This window comes from Tiliqua scincoides, chromosome 9, assembly GCF_035046505.1.
Source record: "Tiliqua scincoides isolate rTilSci1 chromosome 9, rTilSci1.hap2, whole genome shotgun sequence".
Taxonomy (NCBI): Eukaryota; Metazoa; Chordata; class Lepidosauria; order Squamata; family Scincidae; genus Tiliqua; species Tiliqua scincoides.
This window is the reverse complement of record NC_089829.1, coordinates 21,073,357-21,096,407: the sequence shown is the minus strand read 5'-3', so window position 1 is coordinate 21,096,407 and position 23,051 is coordinate 21,073,357. Positions and strand designations below refer to the sequence as shown.

General features: G+C 47.7%; 1 protein-coding gene across 1 annotated transcript; it reads right to left on the bottom strand.

Annotated features, from left to right (window-relative positions):
• Positions 1–883: 883 nt before the first annotated feature.
• DRC7 (dynein regulatory complex subunit 7) lies at positions 884–21,083 on the bottom strand. The gene is made up of 17 exons (XM_066637749.1): positions 20,932–21,083; positions 19,494–19,668; positions 18,507–18,632; positions 17,204–17,398; positions 15,776–15,934; positions 14,830–15,048; positions 13,539–13,667; positions 13,165–13,237; positions 10,952–11,080; positions 10,037–10,165; positions 8,578–8,804; positions 7,456–7,671; positions 5,958–6,068; positions 5,436–5,546; positions 4,070–4,264; positions 2,873–3,012; positions 884–977 (listed from the first exon to the last, which is right to left on the bottom strand). The coding sequence occupies exons 1-17, from the start codon at positions 21,078–21,080 to the stop codon at positions 884–886; spliced, it is 2,577 nt and encodes an 858-aa protein (XP_066493846.1). The 5' UTR covers positions 21,081–21,083.
• Between the last annotated feature and the right edge of the window lie 1,968 nt (positions 21,084–23,051).

The window sequence follows — 23,051 nt, the reverse complement described above, 5'->3', positions numbered from 1 at the left end:
GTGCTTTCCTGTGGCTGAGAAGTGAAATACTTTTTTTTAAAAGAAGTGTTTTAAAACAACATTGTTGCAGCCCATTACAGCACTGAAAACCTCCTGCTAGGACAACCCACTACCTCTTCCTGCTCTCCTTCCATGTAGGAGTAGTACCTGGGGTGGGCCACTTTGGGCACTTGCCAAGGACCCACACCCATCTGGCCAGCCCCGCAACTATCATCACACAAAATGACAGCGGTGGCACCCAGTGCTCCAGTAGGTGATGGGGGGGGGGATCCAATAGTGGCCCAGTATATACTTGTGCCCCAGGGCCTATCAACTAGTTGGTCCAGCACAGCTTCTCAGCTAGTTGGAGAAGGTGGAGTGGCTAGCGGTGCAAGCTACATTTTGTATGGAAGTGGGGGAGGGAGGCAGCAGAGGGATCCCTCCATTCTAAAACCGATTCCTCAGGTCCTCCCAAATGGAACCATGGGATGAAAACCTGAGAACTTACCCTGCAAACAGGTAAGTAGGCAAGAGGTATATGGAGAAGAGAAGAAAGACTCAACAGAGGAAAAAAAATGCCAAAAAAAGAACATTTACTGAGAGCAAATCTGTTAAATATTCAAGGGGGTATTAAATCTTAAGGGCAAGGGGGCATCAACTTTCACTGTTTGGTGCTTCTCCCCTTCACACAAGCAGGTTTTGTTGCACATGTGTCTGCATGAGCGAGGTGCAGTTCTGCAAGGGAGAGTGTTTCTGTTGGGGGCCTGAAGCTCCCAAGGTCTCCTTGGGAAAAACAGACCACCCATATGCTGTTTGATCCTCGCAGCTTGTACTGTTACATTAAGGACGTTCACAAGGGTTTTCCAGGAGGCGCTACTTGTAGCGGCTGTCAGCACGGAGGAAATTAAAGATAAAGCCGAAGGTATTCTGAGAGCCGTGGGTCCTTGCACAGCTTTTCTTCTAGCGCCATGTACTTCTGTGGGGCTTTCTCTTTGTGCCTGGAAAGAAGGAAAAGAAAGAAGAGCTAGTGGTGAAATGCCAACTCTTAGAATAGCACAGTAGTCAAGAGCCAGCTCCTCTTGCTCGCTCCCTGCTGTAACTGAAGGCCACCCCAAAGAAGAACAGAACACCAGTGGAGACTTTGCTTGTCGAAAGCACCAGGGAACGCCTTGTTCATGCAATCTGGCTGTTTGCTCTGTGAAGTTGCTGGAAGGCAGTGGCAGTCCTGGGGAGATGACAGGAGGGCAAAAGCACCACAGCACCACACCTGTGGAGCCTGCTTTGCCATGCCTGCTGCCGCTCACCCCCCAGAGCCCTTCTGAGGGCCTGGTGAGGTTCTATGGAGCATTCCCTGGCCCTACAAAAGCCTTCTGAGGCTCCAGAGGGCTGTTAAACAGTAGTTTCAGTTTTTGTTGGAAAACCAGAAGTACTGTTTAACTGCTCTCTGGAGGCCTCAGAAGGCTTTTGGAGGGCCAGGGGATGTCATGTGAGGCTTCGGAACCGAGTATGGGGGAGGCATTTTGCAGTCCTGTGCCCCTGGGTGGCACAGAGGCCACTGGTCCACAATTGCTGGAAGAGATTTGATCCAAAAACCTTTGTAAAGTGAATGTCATTGTTTCATGACAACAATTTATATTTAAAATCCTACAGTGTTAACCTCCTGACTGCTGCAGAAATTGTCTGGATTTCTCACTGGAATGCCTCCCGGACCCCACAATATGTGAGCAAATGATAAAAGACTTAGATTTTGAGACCGGATGAATGAATTAACATGGGCTGACGCTCTCTCTTTCATAAGCAGGAACTACCCAGAACATTTTAAGGACTTGAATTAGAAATTAGATTTCTGTACTTTTTCTCTCTGATTTATAAAATCCATTTTATGAATGAATGAATATGTTTTACTTGGATCTTTTTTGTTATCAGTACAATATGATTTAGAACAAATATAGAAATGTGACCATTACAAAGAAAAATAATGCTGCTTTTAAACTGAGAAATGATATATATAATGAGTAAAAATGTCAAACATTAGCAAATGCTCTGACGACCCCCCCCCCCCTGCAAAAAGATACAAGTTGCTGCAGGCCGGATAAAAACTTGTGGCAGACCTGATGTGGTCCCTGGGCCATAGTTGGGAGACGTAATTGTTAAAGAAGCCCTAAAGTTGAAAGGTTGGCCATTCCTGCCTTAATATAACATGAGCTGCATACTATCACTTGGGTAGCCCTTGGAAAGACAATGATCTAAACCAGAATCCTCAAAACCCTGGCCTGGGAGTCAGATCCAGGGTTTGGGGAAAGCCTTCTGCTCTGTGACCAGAGCTTACCAGTCCACCTCCGTGTGGCTCATCTTCAGAGTAGATCAAGACACTGAGGACAGTCATGTCTGCCTGGACATCCTATTGCACAGCCTTCTGGGATGCCAGGCAACAGACGCTACTGCCCAGAGTGTCCCTGTGCCCAGCTCTACTCTGAAGAGGAGCCATGGGGAGGTGGAACAGTAAGCTGCCATCCAAACGGGTACCACATTTTCGGTACATAGCAGTCGCATGTTTGGCAACCGCTGATCTAAACATTAACAAGCCCTTAGGCAACTCTCTCAGTTTGCCTTCTACTGAAGTTTTAAAGGCAGACTCCAGCTGTAAAAAAGTTTCAAATGAAGCACTTGCACTTGAATGCTCCTGATGATGACATCACCCCCTCCTGTTGTAGGAAAAAGCCCAGCACTGTGATCCCCTGAATCCCCGTCACCCACCCACACCCTGAAACCTTCAGAATGGACCTCTCCGCAAGCATGTAATGAAGACTTAAAGTAGCAAGCCGAGACTGTGCGGTTTTGGTACCCTGGGGTTTCTTGTGCTTGCCATAAGGTTGAGACCCATCTTCAGTACCTGCTAAGACGAAGCTCCAAGATTCGGATGCGAAATATGGCATCCGAGCAATAGCTCAAGTAGGCATCTTCATCCTCCAAAGTCATGTTGAGTTGGTTCTGCTGGTACCACTGCTGCTTCTTCTGAAGCTCCTGAGTTTCCTGTGCATGGAAGGAGAGGCAGGGAACAAATCAGGGGGCAGGATGGGGTGCAAAGGGAGGACAGGGGCAAGCCTCCCCCAGGCTCCAAATGCAAATGCCTGGACCTGAGGTTTCTCAATCCAACTGGGCCACGTGTATGGCCCAGACCAGGCCAGGGATTGAATTCTAAGACTGCAACAGAGAATCAAGGGGACTGTAAGTTTGTGAATAGTCAAAGCCAGACAGATCCCAAGGTCAGGAGAGAGAGAGAGAGAGAGAGAGAGAGAGAGAGAGAGTAAGGCAGCAGCTTTATACCAGGGCCAAGTTGCTTGGACTTAACTCTGATGGCTTAACTCTGGTGGACAGGTGTTGGCCCTTGGAGTCAGGTGCCTGGGTGTCCAAGTGAGCTGGTGCTGCCATCTAGATGGCACCCTTGAATCACATGGCTCAGCCTGCCTGGTTTGTAGTGGTAATAGAGCATTAATGGTACAGAAGGGGAGGTGTCAGACCTCGTTGCTGGAAATCCCAGTTTGAGACACACACACACACACACACACACACACACATGCCACTGCTGGCTCATCCACGAGACCTCCTGATGCGAGTTTCATCTGCAGCAGATTGTGGGGATCTGAAGGGGCTGTGGATGTGGCGTGCCTTTCACTCAGAGTCTGCTGCTGCCAAATTATCTGCTTCCCACTTGCTTGAGTGAGAAGTAGATCATTCCCCTCCTTACCAGTCTCCATGTTCTCTACCTACCGTGAAACCCGGAAACAGAAATGCACTGTTCCTAAATGAAACCAGAAGTTCCATATTTCAGGGTTTCACAGCAGAGCATGTGTAGAATGGCAAGGTTTTGGGGTTCTTTTTTGTAACCCACAGAGGTGGCAGAACTGAGACAGATTCAGGTGGTGTTCTGCCCCTCACAGACACATGTATGCATAGCTTGGTGTCTTACAGAGAGGCCACCAAAGACCACTTCTAGAGGACAGGACCCAAACTAACAGGAACGACAATCTGTGCAAGCCTTTGGCTCTAATCCTGATAAAGGCCCAGGGAGAGGGGAAAGCCTGGGCACCTTTTCGAAGCGCGCTTGGATGAGGTTGGCCTTCTCAACAAGCCGGTGCTTGAAGTCATTAAGGCATTCTTCCTTGAGCCGCAAGGCCAACCACTTGGTCATCTTATCGACTCCGCCCATCTGGATCAGGAAGGGGGCCAGGTAGTCCAGATCCTGCTCCACTTGCCGCTGGCGCTCCTCTTGCAGCAGGCGCTCCTGGAAGGAAGGAAAGAAGAGCCATTTCTATGCTGGTAGCTCCCTACTTAAGTACAGGTTAGGTTCTGGAGGTCTGCATTTTAAGTTGAAACTCTATTTATGCATGCTGTGTAAACAAAATTGTAAACAACATCCTTAGTGAACATACACTCTGTGGTAATCCTGTGTGTGTCTGTGTGTGTAAAACATACAAAATGGGTCTTAGAGCAGTTTAGATAGGGGGTTGCAACTGCATTAGTTGCATTTTATGTTTTACAACAAGTTGCAATTTTCATTTGTACTTGTTGGAGAGGAGTAGTTCTATGAAGCACTGCAAGGGCTCTCCTTTACCCACCCCTTCTGTATCTCCAAAACACAGTCTCTTTCTCTCTCTCCCTCTCCCCAAAATTAATGCTATTACATCTGTACAAAAACACTGAACCTGATGGACTGTTGCTGTGCAGAAGTCCCAAAAGTATGCAGCACAGCCCTGGAAGAGATGGAGGGTCACTCCATTGGCTAGGCAATCAAGCAACTCTTCCCCCCCACCTCCCCTCCCATTAGGGAAAGTTGCCTGCTAAACCAGTGGAGCAACCCTCACCAATCTGTGTTGGTGGCACAGGGCAGGGGATGTTCCCTTCTTGCTGAGGCAGCAAGGGGACATGACCCCTTTCCCTTCATGAAAAAGATAAAACTTTGTTCACCTTCAAAACATCCCCCAGCAACCAGCAATGAAGATGCAACCAGCTTTGCAGCCCACAAATAAAGCAGCATTGCAAGGTCTGGTGTCTCTGCTCAAATCTAGATAGAGTAGGAATGGCCCATCTATGAGGCAAACCAAGGCAGTCACCTCAGGCAGCAGGTTGGCAGGGAGCATTCACCAACTTGCCTCCAATTCTCTTCCCTCCACTCCCTAACCTGGAAAAAGAAGGGAATGCCTCCAGCCCACCACTCTTCCCCACATTTCTACTCTCTTCCTTTGGGAGGATATCACCAGGTTCAGGGAGGGCAACATTTGGCTGCCACTTCAGGTACCAGGAGGTCTTGGGCTGGCCCTGAGATAAAGCCTCCTTTTTTGCTTGCTCTTCCCCTCAGTATGACAATATTGAGAATTCCCTGGGAATGAGCATTAAGCCAGTGTAAGATCCCCGCCAAGTTCCATGTGCTGCAATGAAAGACCACCCTCCCTTACCATTGCTTCCCGATGCTCTTTGCTCTTCTCATTCCTCTCTGTGTCATAAATAGACACTGTCAATTTGCTGGCTGCTTCTTCCTCCTCTCGAAGCTTCAGAATGTCCAGAACCTTTGAAGGGACAGAAATGTCAGAAATGACATCATTGCCGAACCATCCTTTTCCATGGCTGTATGAGACCCTGTGAGCATGAGGAGTGGAAGGAGCCAGAGGTTGAGTTTGGGATTCGCAGCTAGAGATTTAGTTCAGACGGAAGAGAATTTGGACTGGGGGGGGGGGTTCACATCACAACAGATCCCTGCTTTTCAGAAAAGGGTTCAAAACGAAAGAAAGAAAGAAAGAAAGAAAGAAAGAAAGAAAGAAAGAAAGAAAGAAAGAAAGAAAGAAAGAAAGAAAGAAAGAAAGAAAGAAAGAAAGAAAGAAAGAAAGAAAGAGGTGGGACATACAATATATGGAACAAATAAAGCCCATCTTCCACAGAGTGATGCTCCCTCCCCAGAGACTTCTCCTTCCTTTAGTCACCTCCATCTCCGACTCCCACACTTGGTGCTTGGACTGCCGCTCCTCTTCCATTAGTTGCAACAGCATTTCATACAGGTGGAATAGCTTCTTTTCTTTCTCAGTGTACCCCACCTAAAGGCAAAGCACACCCATGAAGAATGCCAGAGTTTCCCAAAGCCTGCCTAATGTCTGGAGGGGTTGGGCTTTTCAGGCTTCAGTTAGAGGAGCTTTTAATGCTCCATATGGCACATACTGGCAAGGTATAGAGTCAGCAGAGTCCTGGATTAGAACCATTGCCAAGCAGGGCTGGCTTATCCAAATGTGTAGGGCTGGCCTACCCATAAAACCAGCTGAGGTTGTTGCCTGAGGTTTCAGATTAGTGGTGGCACTGGCTCCTTGCCTACCCACTTCCTTCCATCGCTCCTGGATTGAAAAGCAGTAGAGAGCAGTAAAGGAAGTGTGGAGGAGAGGGCGCTCTAGGAGAGAGAGCCTCTCCTGCTTTGTTCCCTACTTCCTTTTTCAAAGCCAGTGAGCAGGAGGAGGAGAGATGCTGAAGGCAGCACCTGGCACACCACTGGATCAAGGGGTAGGGAGAGGTCACACTTGGTGCATCACCTCAGGTACTGAGAAGTTCTGGTCTGGCCCTGGAAAAAATGGTCATAAAGACAAATTGTTGCTCAATTGATGGACAAGGGCCAAGGCCAGCCTGCCTTTGCTCTGAACACTGCTTCCTTCCTCTCTTTGGAGATGGACAGGCAAAGTCCTGCCTGATATTTTGCCCCCTCTCTAGCTCAGGCCTCTCTTAGGATCCCATCTGACAAAGTAATCGAAGCAAAGGCTGGTTCACTGATGTCTCTCCCCAACCCACCCCCAGCCATGATTCAGGAAGGATGCCTGTCTTTTGTATAATTAATTATTAAGAGCCACCTGCACATTTATTCAATGAAATTAACATTCATTTCTCCAGCACTCTTAAAAATGTTATAAAGCAGAACCCATTTCAAAAGGTTGAAATTGGAGTCTCTTAATCCTGGTCTGGAGGATACATGAACATCATAGTGTGCTAATTTCAGATATTTGCAGCAAACCATAGATTTCTTCCAAATCAGGAGGGAGGAGTTTGTGTTTGGCAAGGAAGAGAAGGACGTTTATGAGTCCTGAGCTCCTTCCACAGTACTTCTGGCAATATTTAAACCAGGAAAGTCCCAATTCACAGTCCAGTTCTTAGCCACTACACCACACCAGTTTTCGTTCATTCATTGGCACCATAGTCTCTGACAAGTAAGCACATGACTAGGGCCAGAAGTTTGCTCCTAACTATCTCCCAAGGCTTGTTTCCAGCCAAGACGCATTAATATCCCTCCCAAATATCGACTTCTCTAGTCTCCAAATGACATGCAGACACCTCAATCCTTTTCGCACCAAGACGCATTAATATCCCTCCAAATATCGACTTCTCTGGTCTCCCAATGACATGCAGAGACCAATGACATGCAATGACTCTCAATCCTTTTCGCACCTGATAGCTGACGCACATGTCTAGGGACATGATGATCTTATTCCCCTTGCTGTCCACATTCGACCGCTTGTTGAACTCCCTCTTTGAGGCAGTGATGTAATTATCCTTGCAGTGGTAGGTTAAAAAGATCTTCTCCTCCACAATGGAGAAGATGCGCTCTGCCACGTCTTCATCAGCTGGTTTCTGGGGGTTCCTGTCGAACCGCTCTGTGATTTTCTAGGGAAGGATGGGGAGGAAGAAGGGGAGATAAAAGAAAGCTGGAACTGAATGCCTGGCCAGTGGTGTAGTGGTCAATTTTGACCTGCAGAAGCTCATCAGGGAAACCCGCCATAACGACACCCCACTAGCCACATCCTATTGACTATAACAACAATAAATGTTAATGCTTTCAAATCAAATGTTTTCTTGCCAAATTTTCTTCCTATTTTGAAACCTATTATACTTTGGGAGATGTAGCTCCCTTCATCCCAAATTCTTGGAGTGGGATGAACCAGAGCACATTTGGTTGGTTGGCAACCTTCAGTCTCGAAAGACTATGGTATAAGCCTACAGCACCTGTTATTCCCAGGTGGTCTCCCATCCAAGTACTAACCAGGCCTGACCCTGCTTAGCTTCCACAATCAGTCAAGATTGGGCATGTGCAGGGTAGCCAATTTAAAGCAGGACTAATGGGAAAACTCAGTTTAAATCAAATGCCTGAAACAGGAAAGCAAGCAGGGTGGGGGGAAACATATGGAAGGAGTTCAATCAGGTGGGTGCCACATTGGGAAAAGCCCTCCCATGTGTAGTCACCACCTGTATCGCCATGAATGACAGCAAACATAGAAAAGCTTCCCCACTTGATCTCGGGGGGGGGGGGATGTGATTTATTAAACATACTTGCCGGTTCCATTTAGCTAGACCTTTTGACACCTTGCTCATTTGCTAGTGAAAGGTGGTATAGTCCTAGCTCCATACTTCATGAACCCTCCTCAAGCTCCTCTGCCCATACTGCAGATGCAGGGGCTGAAGCCGAGAGGAAATGACTTGTTCTACAACCAGCTGGCAAGGTGGCAGCAGACAGAAGGATTGAACTGCGATTTCCCACCTTGTAGCTCTACCATGCTATGGCACTACACTCACTAGAATAGGCCGGGCATTGGTGTCTGCAGCAGTAAAAGCGTTAGAATGTTTTCTGGCTCTTGGGCCAAACACAGTGTGCCGGTAATTCAGGAAATCTGAGCGCCCTTCAAAATATTCTTCCATGTCTTGGGGAGTTTCGACGCGTTTCCGAAGGCCATCAACTCGGGTCTCACTGTAAAACTCCATGGTGCGCTCTGTCTCTGGGATCATCGTCACATAGATGTGCGCTAGGAAACCAAAGAGTGAGAAGGCAGAAATCTCAGGAGTAGGTGAATCATGTTTCCCAGGGGTGAGGTCTGGGCTAGGTCCCACATAGCTCTTTGCCCCCTCCCCATGAGATTATATCAAGCAAAACTGTAAACATGAACATATGCATGTGGGCTTCTTCTGCATGCTTTAGAGAGGTTGCAGAATTCAGTTTTCCTTACATTCCCTTACTTTGAGGAGACCTCCGTGACTGCCACCCAACTTCAGGATGAAGCACATGTCCCAATGGCACAGTTCTGCCAGTGCTAGATAGTGGGTTAGGATTTGGGCCTAAGCCAGCATTTCTCAACATTTGTCCCCCACTGTACCACTTTGCACAGTCCACCTACTGGAAATACCACTGGAAGTAACTGGTGACAATGACATCACCAGTTACTTCCAGATTGGAAGGCCAGATGCAATGTAAGAGGCTCAGGGTGGATGGTAGGGCTTTATCAAGGATATGAAAAGTACACGCTGGAGCTCTGCCCACTGGGCCAAGCCCCCCCCCCCGCTGCTTGTCACATTGCATTGATGGTCTCACTGCCAGGTGGTGGGAGTCTGAGGGTCCCACATGTACCATCAGACATCACTGCTGGTATGAGTACCACTGCTTGAGAAACACTGAGCTAGGCTAAGTAAACATCCCAATGAAAGAGAACCTTCTAGGGGTTGATGTTGAGCCAAATGCATTCAGCTCATGCTGACTTGGAGGCATGGACTTTAATTTTGCTTAGGAGCACTGCCTGGCATGTCCATGAAGCCACCTGATGTGGGTTGCAGCAGTGGCAGAATGCAAAGGGCATTGAGCAATCTTGCTTGAGAGAAAAGCAGACCATTCCCCTCCATACTGTGTGCACATCTGAGTTTCATGGCAGCCTGCAAGGAGCATAGTAAGGTCTGGGTGCATTTTGCAAAGTGCAGAGGCAGTGAGCCTGAGATAGCATTCACGGTCACACCAACTCAGCCTAGGACAGTGGTTCCCAAAATGTGAGCTCTGCCATTCCAGGGAAACCAGCCAGAGGAGCTGCAGAATCCACACAACAAACCTGTCACTCCCTACAATGTATAGGAATGTAGCCCTAATGGAGAACCACAGCCAATGGCCCAAAAGGTCAAGGGAACCACCAGTCAAAAAAATTTGGGAACCACCAGCTTAGGGATCAACCTACTGCATTGAGGACAGGTCAGCTTTCTTATGGGGCATGAATACCTTTCAGACCCAGCACATGTCCAGGAGCAAAGTACTCCGTTGTCACATCGTTTCGCTGATTCATTTCTCTCGTCTCCAACATGTCTTCTCGATTCTTGTACCACTCCTTTATGTTCAGCACTTTGGTGTCTGGGAAGAAACAATCTCATGTCACAGTGCTTGCAGAAGAGCTAGACAGAGAGAAGGCCCTGGTGTGGGTGCCAGCGAACATTCTGCAGCATAAATCTGAGGGTTGCAAAGCTAAGGGGCGTTTATCGGCTCATTTGGTGCTCAGAGTCTACATAGGTGAGAATGGAATAATTAATCAAAAGCTTTCAAACATATTTTGAGTCACCCACATGGGTCTGGGGTGTAGGTGGGACAAATCACTGCAGTTTCAGGGGGGAGCAAAAAAAATTACTGTGGATTTTTCAGCGGAGAAGTAAACTTTCCTTGTTTTAACAGAATACACTGTACCTGGGTGGCAGTGGTAACAAGGCTTCAAGGGTGATCAGCTCCTGGCAGTCACCAGTTTTTCCACCAGTCTACTCCAAGTGCATACCAGGAAAGAAAATGGTGACTGCCAGGAGCCAGCCACTGCAAAGAGCAGTGTAATACGCCTGAGAAAACATAGTATTTCCTCAGGTGGCACCTCCATGGCTATGAAAGGAGAGTGTGAGAGTATCATGGCTGGGTACCTACAGATCAATTTCTGGGACACTCATTTTCATGCCCAGGGCATTTTGTAAAGGTCTATTTTGTTTTTGTTTTTCAGCTCTCCTATGGAAAATGAAACAAGGTACAGGTAGGTCTCACAAAGTCTTGGGCCAGTCGTGACAGGCTTGTGAATGCCACCTACACGGAAATTCCACACCAGAGTCTCAGACATCACAAATGCTCTCCATCTTTCTCAGGGCAACTTTAGGTCATGCTTACAGTCAGGATCCTCGAAGAGAGTGAGACGAGAGACCAGCCCGTTGCCGTTCAGGTATGGTGCCCATTTTTCCAGCTTGGCATTCTTGTACTGAATCAGCTTCTTGCCTTTGGGACAGCGCATCTCAAATTCTGAAGCCAAGAACAGAAACAGGAAAAATCACCAATGAGAGATGATGCCATGGATTCATGAATCCTGTGGAGAGCATCTCAAGTTCAGAGAGTATAAGCACATGGGAGAAGGTTCTTTTTAAGAAATGCCCAGTTTTTTTACTTTTCCTTGTTTACAGTGCAACCCTAGGCATATTGACCAGGAGTAAATCCCATTGTGTTCAATGATGCTTACTCCCAGGAAGGGGAGTACAGGATTTCAGCCTCCGTACACTGTTTTAGCCACATGCATGAGTGGTGTGGCAGGACAGTCAGGGTGACATGACCTCTGTAAGCTCCAAGATCAACTTGGTCCAAAAGAGTCCCAGCTCCAACTGAACTCTTTTACACCCCCTCACCCCAATTACCTCTCACAGGCTCCACCCCACTGCTGAAGAGTGAGACTCCCTAAAGGAGCAGCGTCCACGGGGGAGGTGAGCACTCCTCAACCTCTCCACTGCTGCTTATCCAAAGCATTTGCTGTTTTGATGGATGGTCAGTGAAGGGCAAAAGGTTCCAAACATGTTTGGGGGGGGGGTCAACCCCTCAGGTAAGTCTGGCTTAGGAGGGATCACCTCAAGGGGGGAGTCAGTTCAGGTTCCTAGGGTTCCTCACTGTCAGGGTCTCAAGACCTGCACCTCGGCAGCTGGTATTGATGTCAGCGTTCTGACACCATCTCCTTCCCCTTTGAATCCCAGTCTTGGCTGTCACTTCAGATCAGGGGACAAGACACCAGGAAGGTCATGCTGCCACCTTCCTCTGGCTTTTAGATGGTTCTTATCTACTCTGTCATGTCTTTTGCTTCCTGGTGACAAAGGAGCCATAGCTCAGTGGACAGAACACCTGCAAAAAGGCCCCAGGTTCAGTCTCCAGGCAGGGCAAAGAAGAATACTTACCTGAAACCTTGGAGAGTTGCAGCCAGCCAGTGCCCAACAATACTAAGCTACACAAATCAAGGGTCAGACTCAGTAGGTGGCAGGTTCCTATGTTACCCTGTATGATTTTTGTTCTCTTATTTGACCAAGTACGATGCCACCTTCATTAGATCCGATTCATTGCATAACAGACACAATCTGTTAATTGACATGAGCTACATTGCAGGAGATGCTATTGAAGAGCAGGATAAAAATATTAAAAGCAAATTGAATCAATGTTTGCTGTTCACGTTGGTTGGCGCACTCGATTTTGTGCATTTGTTTCTTCATTCCATTTATATCCCTATCGTTTAAAAAACTTAGTAAAACCCAGGAAAAAATACTACCACCCCTCAAAAAAAAAAAAAAAAAAAACCACTCAGAGACATCAAAACCCCCAGAGAAAATACCATCCATTGGTGTCATCATTATTATTCCCAATGCACTGAACTGCTTGCACAGAAAGATAGCAGCTGCTCCACTATTGCCAAAGGATAGTTTCAATGGTATGTTGTTGTTGCTGATATAGGCCTCTGTCCAGATATCCGAGTGTCTCTGACATCTTTTGGCATCCCCATTTGCTCCTATGGAGGAGATCTATCCGCTCTCTCCAAAGGCTACGTGTGCTGATGCACTAGCTCAGTTGAAATGAATGGGGAAGCTGTTCCTGTGGTGGCAGAGTTTTCACACCTAGAACCAGGACTGTTACTGCCTAAGAGCCACACACAGATTTCTCGTGCCAGTGCCAAGTTGGTGGGGATCTGGGGGGCAAAGCCCAACACTGACTCCCAATGGTGTCCTTCTGCTCCCTAGTGGCTCTACCACTGGTGGTAGAGGTGGCCTGTCTCAGTGGGCTTACTCAAGCGGGGTACTTGTTTGCCACCATATACAAGGTGTGATGTGGCTGCAGCTTCTCCTTTACTGCTTCCTACCTTCCCCAAACCCTAAGGACCCACTTACCTTGCTTTGGCCTGGAGGGCTTCAACATAGCCTCTCACTTTTCCTCCCTCAGCCTCAAGACTGAAGAAAAGCCCATCTTGACAATGCCCAGAAGCTGCATCTGGAATTCCTGGAAGCTGCACATGTGGCTCCCGGCCCATAGTCTGGCCACTCCACAATATTGTCAGGTGAAAAAAAATAATAGATTAATACCTTTTGGAGATATCTGAATCTGCTTCACCCAAGACGCAGGCATGTCAAACCCTTTGGGTTCCTCTTCCTTCATCTAGGGAGACAGAGAAGAATATCCATTAGTGTGCCAAGCTGGATAAGGGATTCCATGCTGAGAATCCTGTGCTGAGAGAATCAGATGCTGAGAGTCCTGTGCTGTTCCTGCTGCATATGTAAATATCTCTAAGGCATGTACCCAGTGGGGGCACAGAAAGAGCCTATAGAAAAAGCTAGTCTCAGGATCCCCTCCCCTTCCCCCTATTTCCAGCTGTTCTAATCCTGAGCAAGTCATTAACACAACAGTAAATAACATTTGGGCACTTGTGAACCAGAAAAACAGTCATAACATCACTTACCAAATCTTCCACCTCATCATCCACTAGTTCCTCTTCCTCCTCCATTTCTGGCAAAGCCAGGAGAGGCTTATCGGTCCCTAGAAGCAGGAACTCCCACCGCAGGGGGTCTCCAAGGTCAAACAAGAGATCCTGAATAAAGGACATCGGTTTGCCAATCTGATGAGCTTTGCATTAAAAGACTTGGGGGAGGGGAAGTTGTAACTGACAAGCCTAAGACTTTTGCTGGAAATACTACACTAGGGCATCAAGTATAACAGGCAGTCAGTGGGTTCAAATGTCTGCCAGCAGGCCCCCTGTGCCTTACTGCTTGTGCCCCCAGAGCATATCATAAATGGAGGAAAATTCTATGCAAAACTTTGCTGCTCTACAGCGCCACCCTGAACATTGCAGAGGAGGGCACTGCAGCATCAGCCCAGATGAATCAGGGGATCTGCAGAACCAATAAGGACCCTGCTAACTTTACCCAATAGCTGGCTCATATTGGTTTCCTATCTGAGTAACTAGCCAGACAGAACAACTGGGCTCAGTACATAGCTGATGATAGTGTAGCCCAGTGCTGAGTTCAAAATGATGCCCTGGAAGTAACATCATGCCAGAGCTTTTAAAAAACTGAAAATGGGGGGAAAATCCAAGGAGGACTCCAAAAGCCTCATATTTCTCCTTCTCTAGACAGGTCATTTCCCAGATCCTGTTGTGATCCCAGGGACACCCTCTGCATGCTGTCAGGCTAGGCAGCACGACCAAGTTCCAAAAACGTCCCCTGGCTTGATGGCATTCATTCCCTGGAACCCAGCCTGCACACTGAAACCTGAATCTATCTTGCAAAGCCTGGAGGGAATGGGTTTCCTGCTAGTGCAGTGGTCCCCAATGCTTTTTCACTTGCGTACCCCTTGGCAGCCCATTTCCATAAATTGTACCCCATCAAAATGTTTGTAATTAATATAGTTGCCGTTATTTCCAATTTATGTTTTTAACTACTGATCCATATCTGATAATACACAATTTGATGACCAAAAACAAGCAGGCAGTGGGGCAGACTTCCTTCCCGCCTTGCCTTTCTAATACAGACATTCTGATACAGACCTGCTTAATTCGAAGGCATTCTAATACAGACCTGCTTTTTTTCTGCCATTATTCAATTCTTTTTGGAGTACCCCTAACGGTCCTGGTAAGTACCCCGGGGTTACATGTAGCCCAGGTTGAGAACCACTGCGCTAGCAAAAAAAACCAGCCACCCTCCTCTACACCTGAGAAACCCAGCCAGCTGTTTCAGGGTGCCAAGGGCAATTACCCTGCATGCGTTCCAACAGTCCTGCATGTTGACCCAGTAATTCCGGTGGTTCCAGACACTTTCAATCCCAAGGAAGTGATCGTCAGTGGTACTGTAGCTTTGTGCTGTAAAAGGGTTGATAAAGAAGCTCTCCGGCACCTCCCTCTTGCCCGAAAGAACCAGAACCCAGGCATGGACCCGCAGACCATACAGAGAGTCTGGCTTGGGCCTTTCTGCCTCCTGCAGGGGAATGAACACAGTAATAATGAGGGCTGTCATGCTGCTCAGTTTTCCCTGTTCCTTCCAAAGGTCTCATAGCTATTAATAAACAAAGCTTCACAATGGCCCTTTCCATCTTTGTACATTGTGATCCTAAAACAACATGGAAAGTACCTGACAAACTGAGTCAAAGCCACTAGAGTACGTGGGGGGGGGTCAGTGGGGGTAAGTGGTCCCAGGTGTCACGCCTATGGGGTCACTGTTACCATTCACCACCCTCCTCACAGCTGCTTGAAATAGTTGTGTGTCACTTGGAATGGCGGCCTGCTTCTTCCAAAGCAAAAAAGCAGCCAAGCAGTGTGCAACTGCTTGGAGCAACCAAAGAACACCACTGGCCAAAGCCATGGTTTACCAAACCCTGGAGTCAACTTACAACATTAGCTAGATGGAGATGCTTTTAACAATAGCTTCTAGCTTCAGTGTTGGGTTAAAAAAAATGCTTTAGGTTGCCGTTTTTCCTGGCAAATACTCTGTGAATTGCCTCTTTTCATTTATATAAGGTGACATTTTTTTCTTGTGACATAAGAAGACATAAGTGCCTTCCTCCTGGATTAGTCTTCTTCATCAAGCTGGGATCTTCCTCTCCTGCACCCAAGTCCCAGTCACTACCCAGCTCGCACCACAAGAGCAGGAGCTGCTCCCACACACCAGACTTGCAGCCAGGGATAACTCAAGCACCCTTCCTTACTGCGACCCTTTCTTCTTCTTCCTTCCGCCTCTTCTCCTCAGCTGCCTGCACGATGGCTTCCTGCTTGGCTTCCAGGCGCATCTCAAATTTACTGTGCAGATCCCGCGGAGGCTTGATGGCATATTTCTTGGGCTTCACCTTCATGGTTTCTACTGCCACCTGTAAGGACAAAGTCAACTTGAAGTGGGAGCACCACACCTAAGATCTGGCTCACCTTGTGTCCACCTGGGATTGATTGACCTGAAGTTAAGCACGTGGTGTCTGTGTACAGTTAGGAAACATCACAGAAGGGCTGCATTATCCACAAAGCTGCTTGGTCACTTCAAACTACAGACCAGAAGGAAGCACCTGCTATATGCTCTCTCCATCTGCCATTGTTCTCAGTAGGTTAGAGCACTGGAATCTCCCCTCTCCCCACACTTCCTCCTTCACTCTTTTTCTTTTCAAATCCATGGAGCAGGAGAAGAAGCAGTGGAGGCAGAAGCAGTGACACAGGTGCACCACCAGGTAAGTGGAGGTGACATTTGGTCCAGCAAGACATAGTGCAACAGGGGGAGAACAACACCGCAGGCTCTGGATGGTTTAGTAGTACTAAAGCAATTTAAACCATGAAATGTAAAAACAAATGGATATGTTGTACAGGAAATATAGCTCATTTTATTATTCAAGCAATGTATGTATCAGTCCAGCCATCTCTACCCCATTGCTATTTTTATCAGTCTCCCTCCTCCCTGAAACGGTTATGTGTTGCTGCCCCCTAGTGCAATCTGCTGTACTTTATTGGGAGGACAAACAGGGTTGAGAATGGTTCTTAATAGATGTAATATTGAAATAGACTCCTCCCTCCCTCCCTCCCTCCCTCCCTCCCTCCCTTCCTTCCTTCCTTCCTTCCTTCCTTCCTTCCTTCCTTCCATTACACCCCAGGATGTTGCAGTCATTCATTCAGTACCAGGTTCACTGCTAACTCTTAGATGGACTATCAGCCACATTAAAATTTAACTACAGAAACTATTGAAATGCATATAAAAGTGCCCAGCAAATGCTGTGTGATCTTGGCAGAAGGCAAAACAGGGAAGGCATGATTGTTCAGGCAAATGACAGGAAACACAGAAAGGGACAGATCGTGCAGGAGAATACAGAAGAGCAGAGGTACGGATAGAAAAGAACCAGACAGTTATCGATGCATGTAGGACCCCATAAATAGTGGCAGAATTAACTCACGCTTGGTTTGATGCTAATATTGCAATCCCATGTACTTTGGCGTAAGCCCCACTAAACCCTGTGGAATTTACATACTTGTAAACACGCTTAGGCTTGTGCTACATGTTATCTTTATTCCAAGGATAGCGGCAGGAGAGTTCTTGAAGTTTCACCATTCAAAACTCTGAGCATTTTTGTCCAAGTTTTAGCTATGCCCTCAGCTCTCACCTCTTCTGACTTTTGCAACAGGGGGCACTCCTCCTTGGTCTCATCCATCATGCACATCTCCCGGGTGGCATAGCCGTTCACGCAATAGGCATCATAGCCTGCGCCAATCAGCAGAGAGCACAGGAGAACACTGAAATCAAAGCAGTTCCCCCTTTGATATCGCAGGATTGTAGTCGGAGAGTACAGGTAACTAGGCTACAGAGAGCAAAGAGAACATTTTCAATAAAATCCTTCCTCTGCCCTATCTAGATCTTTCTTCTCTCCGTTCAGGTAGCCAAGAAAGTTTATTCCAGTACAAATAAGCAAAGTTAACATGAATTATAATGTTGGCAAAGTAATGAACAGCTATAAAAGGTGGTTTTTTATTACGTCTGGTGATTGTACCATGGGGCAAGTAAAAAATGGTTGGCAACCTTCAGTCTCGAAAGACTATGGTATAAGCCTACAGCCCCTGGTATTTCCAAGAGGTCTCCCATCCAAATAGTAACCAGGCCTGACCCTGCTTAGCTTCTGAGATCAGACAAGATCAGGCATCTGCACAGTGACAGTTACTGGACAAGTTAGAATTTCCATGAAAAATCATGTTGTGATATCGATTTGATCCAGTGCTGGACCTCCTTAATATCCATGGTGCAGTTCCACATAAAGGCAGAGAACTACTACTGCTATATAACTACGGATGAAAGAATTGTCTAGGCTAAATACTGAAGCCAACTTATTAAATCCCATGGTTAAATGAATAGCTAAATAAACCATGGGAATAGTACTAGTCTGAATAAGTCAGAAACCCTGATCAGTTCCACTGCCAAACCAACCTTACCATCAAGGATGTCCCATGTCAAATCAAATGCCCACAAATGTAGCTTCTTGGTCGTGGCAGGCCTACAACCCTCCAAAAATTGGGTTGTGACCCACAATTTGAGAAACACTGTTCTACTGACTTCTGTTGGGTTTGCTACTCCTCCCAGCTTGGTGTCATCCACAAATTTGATGAAGCCTCCTTGTATTCCTTCATCCAAGTCATTTCCTCTCTCCCCTTTTTTAATCCAAAGAGTTGGGGGGGGGGGCGACAACTAAAAGAGGTAAGTGGATGGAGGCTCCCCTCCCCACTTCTTATGGGCAGGCTGGCCATAGCTATAGGGTTTCATAAGTCAAAAGCAGCTCCATGCACTTTACTTTAAATACATTAATGTTAAATAATGTTCATTTAACACCAGTGCTCAATGAGTCTTCGGTTCTGCTACCTTATGAATCCTGTAAAAGTCAGGCCAGAAAAATAACTCGGAAGGATCCAATTACTTACTGGTGCAATGGGAGAGGGTAGTGGCTCCATGGTGAGATAGTCTGCCACGAAGCGGGCACAGCCATCCCAGTTGTACAACTCCGAATAGGTGAGCAGAGTCGGGCGCACAGTGGTGCTCACAAATTTCTGCAACAAAAAGGGTGTGGCTGAGAGAAGAAGCAATATGCAAATGTGCATAAGGGAGATCTCTGGGTCTTCAGTGGGGTAAACGACATGGGCCTCCGGGGTTGCATGTGGTCCTGTTGCGTAGCTTGAACACGTGTGGAAACGCCAGCACTTGGCGCTTCTTTTTCCCCATTTCATCATTTTAAACTAAGTATCACAATTATGAGACTACGGGCACAATCCTAACCAGGTCTACTCAGAAGTAAGTTCTATTTTGTTCAATGGGGCTTACTCTCAGAAAAGTGTGGTTAGGATTGCAGCCTACTCTCTTATCACCACTATTATGCACCATCCTCGTGCATAGTGTTTTACAACAGAAGACAGGTCCTTGCCCCAAGGAGCATACAACCTAAAAACAGACACAAGGGAGAAGTAGAGGCAGGAGTAAACATGGGGAGAATATAAAACAGGAAGGAGTTTTGTGTTGTGGGCTGCCTGGGAAAACCTGCCTGGGTGACTGTAGGATCCCGGATCCTGCTGCTCTTGTGATGGGAGGCTCGTTTCTCAGTGCCCTCACCAAACTGCAGTTCCCAGGATTCTTTAGAAAAGGGCATGACTAGCAGGAGACCCCTAACTGTCTTTCCAGCATCGATGCAGCCCTACCAGTGGGGCGCATGCTGCATCCTGCAGTGAGGGGGGCAGATGTTTGTTCCTTACCTCGGGGCCTCACTGTGGCTGCCTCACTGCTGAAACGTTGGTCAGGATTGGGCTGTCTGTATAAGAACAACTGGGGAAAGGGTTTGAGCAAAAGCTTGGCACGGAGGTTAAAAGGGAAGCCAAACATAAACCAATACACTGATGTGGCTTACTGTTGCCACTCACCTCTATGCCACATTCATTGACAGGGTGGAGGAAGAGTGGCTCACGATCAGGGCACAAGTGCGCATACTGTCGGTGAAAATTGTCGGCCACCTGCAGCAGCAGCTTCTCCTTGGCAGTATTGGTCTTGTAGGACTCTGGTAAATTGGCGGTCTCAATTGAACTCCAGTCAAAATCACTATATGCAGAAAGGACCATGGAGTGCAGCGGGGGGAGGGGTCAGAGAGACATTGTGAAGTGAAGACAGGTGTAACATTCATGGAGCAACGGGACAGGGTTAGAAGAACCCCACTGTATTCACTAGAAACTGTCTCTTTCCTCTCCAGGACCAAGTTTTGAAACAAATGAATCTGCAAGTCTGTGGCAAACACTGATGGAACTTTGAGCAGCTATCAGTGACCAAGGCGCCTTTGGAAACAAGACCTTCCAACAACTGTGCCGCTCTCTGCCCAATGGTGTGCCAGACACGGATGCCCCATCCTCCTCCTGCATCTTGGATTCAGAAAAGAAGGAAAGGGAGCACAGTGGACAAGGAAGCAAGGAAGAGGCCGTGCTCCTCCATCTCCACCCACTCCAATACTCTGTCCATCTTCCTCTCCTCCGCATGTTGTCTCTTGCTCTGCTAACCTCTTCCTTTCAAATCCAGAGAGCAGGAGGAGGGGAAGGAGCAACAGAGGAGATAGGCGGGTGGGTGGAAGAAGGAAATGGAAGAAGGAAATAGCATGGAAAAGAAGCATGGAGAACAGGGGAGTCTCTAGCTCAGCGTTTCTCAAGCTGTGGGTTGGGATCCATTGGTGGGTTGCAACCCAATGTGCAGTGATGTTGCAACCTGATGTGCCATGTGCTCCCTACCATGCCACAAAGCCTTACTGGGAGTCTCCAGAAGCCACTTCTGGGTCACACTATGCCCTTGACCCACCCCACTGACCTCAGCAGGTCTCAGAATGCCATACAGAAGTGACCAGAAGCAACTTCCTGTTTGTGTCTACATTTTCCATTTTACTTCCGGTTTGCTTCCTTGAGGCATTCTGAGGCCTGTGGAGGCCAACGGAGTGGGCAGTGGCCCTGGCGTGACATGGAAGCAGCCTCCAGAGGCTTTGTTGTGCAGTGGGTTGTGACCCACTGTGGAGGATGAGGTGGGTCATAATGCTAGAAAGTTTGGGAACTACTGCTGTAGCCTACCATGCTCCTCTCCACTTCCTCTTCCACTCCACCCCCCAGGAGTCCCATCCCATCTTCCCAGGAGGTGGGAGGAGGAGCCCTGTAAGCAGGTGGGGACAGAAGGGCAAGCACCCTCCCACAAGTCTGCCAACTGAGGCAACCACCTTAGCTGGCCTCGGGGATCAGATGGCCTGACCGGAAAGTGGGGCCAACACAGCCATCTACCTCCATATCCACACATGCACGCACAGACACACGTGCACGTAAAGGCACCCCTTACTGCACAACTTCTGGAATATGAACTTGAATTCGGGACAGCTGTTCCTCCAGGTCTTGGAGTCCATCGCTGAGCTGAAAGGAGCTTCGTGTTTCTTCTTCGTCATCCTCCTCTTCTTCCAGCATTTCATACACTTCTTCATTGTCCTCCATTCTGCTGATACAAGCCAGGCAAGTAGTTTAGGAAACTGAGGGGAGGAAGTTATCAGGTGTCTAAGAACCGTGGTCATCACAACCCACGCAGCACAAGCCCCACTGACAGCAACAGGTACGGCACACAAGGACAGCAGCATGTGATCCACAAAACACTTTTTCAAAAGAAAATAATTTAGGCTGCACTCCTATACTCACCTTCCTGGAAGTCTACCACAGAGAACTTCTTCCTGAGTAAATAGCTACAGGATTGTACATTTTATTTGGGGGCAATAAAAGCCCTAATGCACTGTTTCAAAAACAAGATCCTGAAGGTGTCACACATCCGAAGATGGAGTTTTAAAAAATTTTCAGAACTTTCTAGAAAAGGAGATGCCAACTATGTAAAAAGAAAAAGAGATGCTTAGAAAACGTCCTCAAGTGCTTGACTAGGGCTGCCAGGTTGCCAAAAACAGCCTTGGTTTTTCAAGCTAACAAAAAGTTAATCTCAGGTTATTGGAGCAAGACCAACCCACCCACAAGGACCGCCCAATCCAAACTTGCGCTGGTGCAGCGGGGCTGCATGGCCTCCACTATATCCAGTACAGCTTAGGAGCAGGTTGAAGGCTCTTCAGGGTGATATGTTTCCCTCTACCCTGAGAAATGCCCTAGCCTGCTCAACAGGGTTGCTTGGAGCTGGTTAGCTGGCAAAAGTCCAAGAAGCCCCATGTAAGACTTCCAGACCTGGGAGGGAGGATAGGATACGGCGGAGGCCTCCTCTGCCAATCCTGCACCCAGCCCTAAAAACTATTTATAGTTCAATATGGATTCCAGCCATGAAAGTCTTAGCATGTTTAAGTGTTGTAATGTTTTTTCTGGTCATTTTACTCTAAAATTTCTATGGTTTTTAGGACCACCCTGGTATCCCTGAACCTGTCACATATGAATCTATTAAATGCATGTGTCAGTGTTGTGTACAGCTGGTGGCATAGCTGGAGGGGGCGGGCACTCAGCCTGGCAGGGAGGTGGGCGAGCGGCCCCTCCCTTTGGAGCCATTTCCTGCGGGGGGGCAAAATGGAGCCATACGGCTCTGTTTCCTTCCCCCCCCCCGCCGGGAATGGCTCCAAAGGGAGGGGCCGCTCGCCCACCTCCCTGCCAGGCTGAGAGCTCTGGCCCCCCCTCCAGCTATGCCACCGTGTACAGCCCAGAAGGCCTCAGGATGAGAAAAGCCACGTGAAAGAAGAACTGGACAGAGGGGTTAGTTTCAGCTGGGCAGTGTATGAAATGGCAATGCTCGCATGGAGCTAGTATTTGGGCCTATACAGTTGTTTAAAACAATTGCCACTCATTGTGTACAACCAGTGAGCTAGCCAGAAATAGGGGTGCCACTGAATAAATCAAAAAGATTCTGAAATGTGGGGATCAGGAGTGCCCTCTGTGACCTTCTCCCTCAGTGGCACCACCCATGGCTTGATCCTCCCTTAAATCTGAATACAGGCAAAATGTTACTTTGATGCTTCGGAGAATGAGAGTAGATTTCCACGCATACTCCTCAAATCTGTTCGGCATATCTATCCATCATCCTTCCCCCCCTCCCCACGCCCAAAAAAATCTCATTATGGCAGAGGAGTTTCCCAGAATATAAATCCAGGGGTAAACAGCAGAACAGAAACAAGAGAGCATTAGGGATTTGTTTTAGGTCAGTTCGCCCCACATAATTATGTTTTTGTTCTAGAAGGAAGATAACAAGTGACAATGAAGCCCCAAGCATTTCCTTTATCTTGAATTGTTTGGGAGAAAAATATGAACATTAGGCAGGTCAGTAACAAGCCTGCTTATCCAATCGAGCCCTGCTAAGAGAGAACGCCCAGGCAGATTTCTCCTAAGTTTGGGAGACAAGGGCTGGTCTATGACCTCTAGCATCTGAGACAACACAGCAATCAGCACCCCCCCCTTACTCCTTGGGGTGCCAGCAGCATCTCTGCCACTCTT

Coding starts and splice junctions, on each gene's coding strand:
- DRC7 (XM_066637749.1), bottom strand. CDS start 21,080: ATGGAGGACAATGAAGAAGTGTATGAAATGCTGGAAGAAGAGGAGGAT. Junction 10,166..10,951: donor TCTCTTCGAGGATCCTGACT/GTAAGCATGACC, acceptor GTTTCTTCCCAG/ACACCAAAGTGCTGAACATA. Junction 4,265..5,435: donor AAGAGCATCGGGAAGCAATG/GTAAGGGAGGGT, acceptor CCTTCCTTCCAG/GAGCGCCTGCTGCAAGAGGA.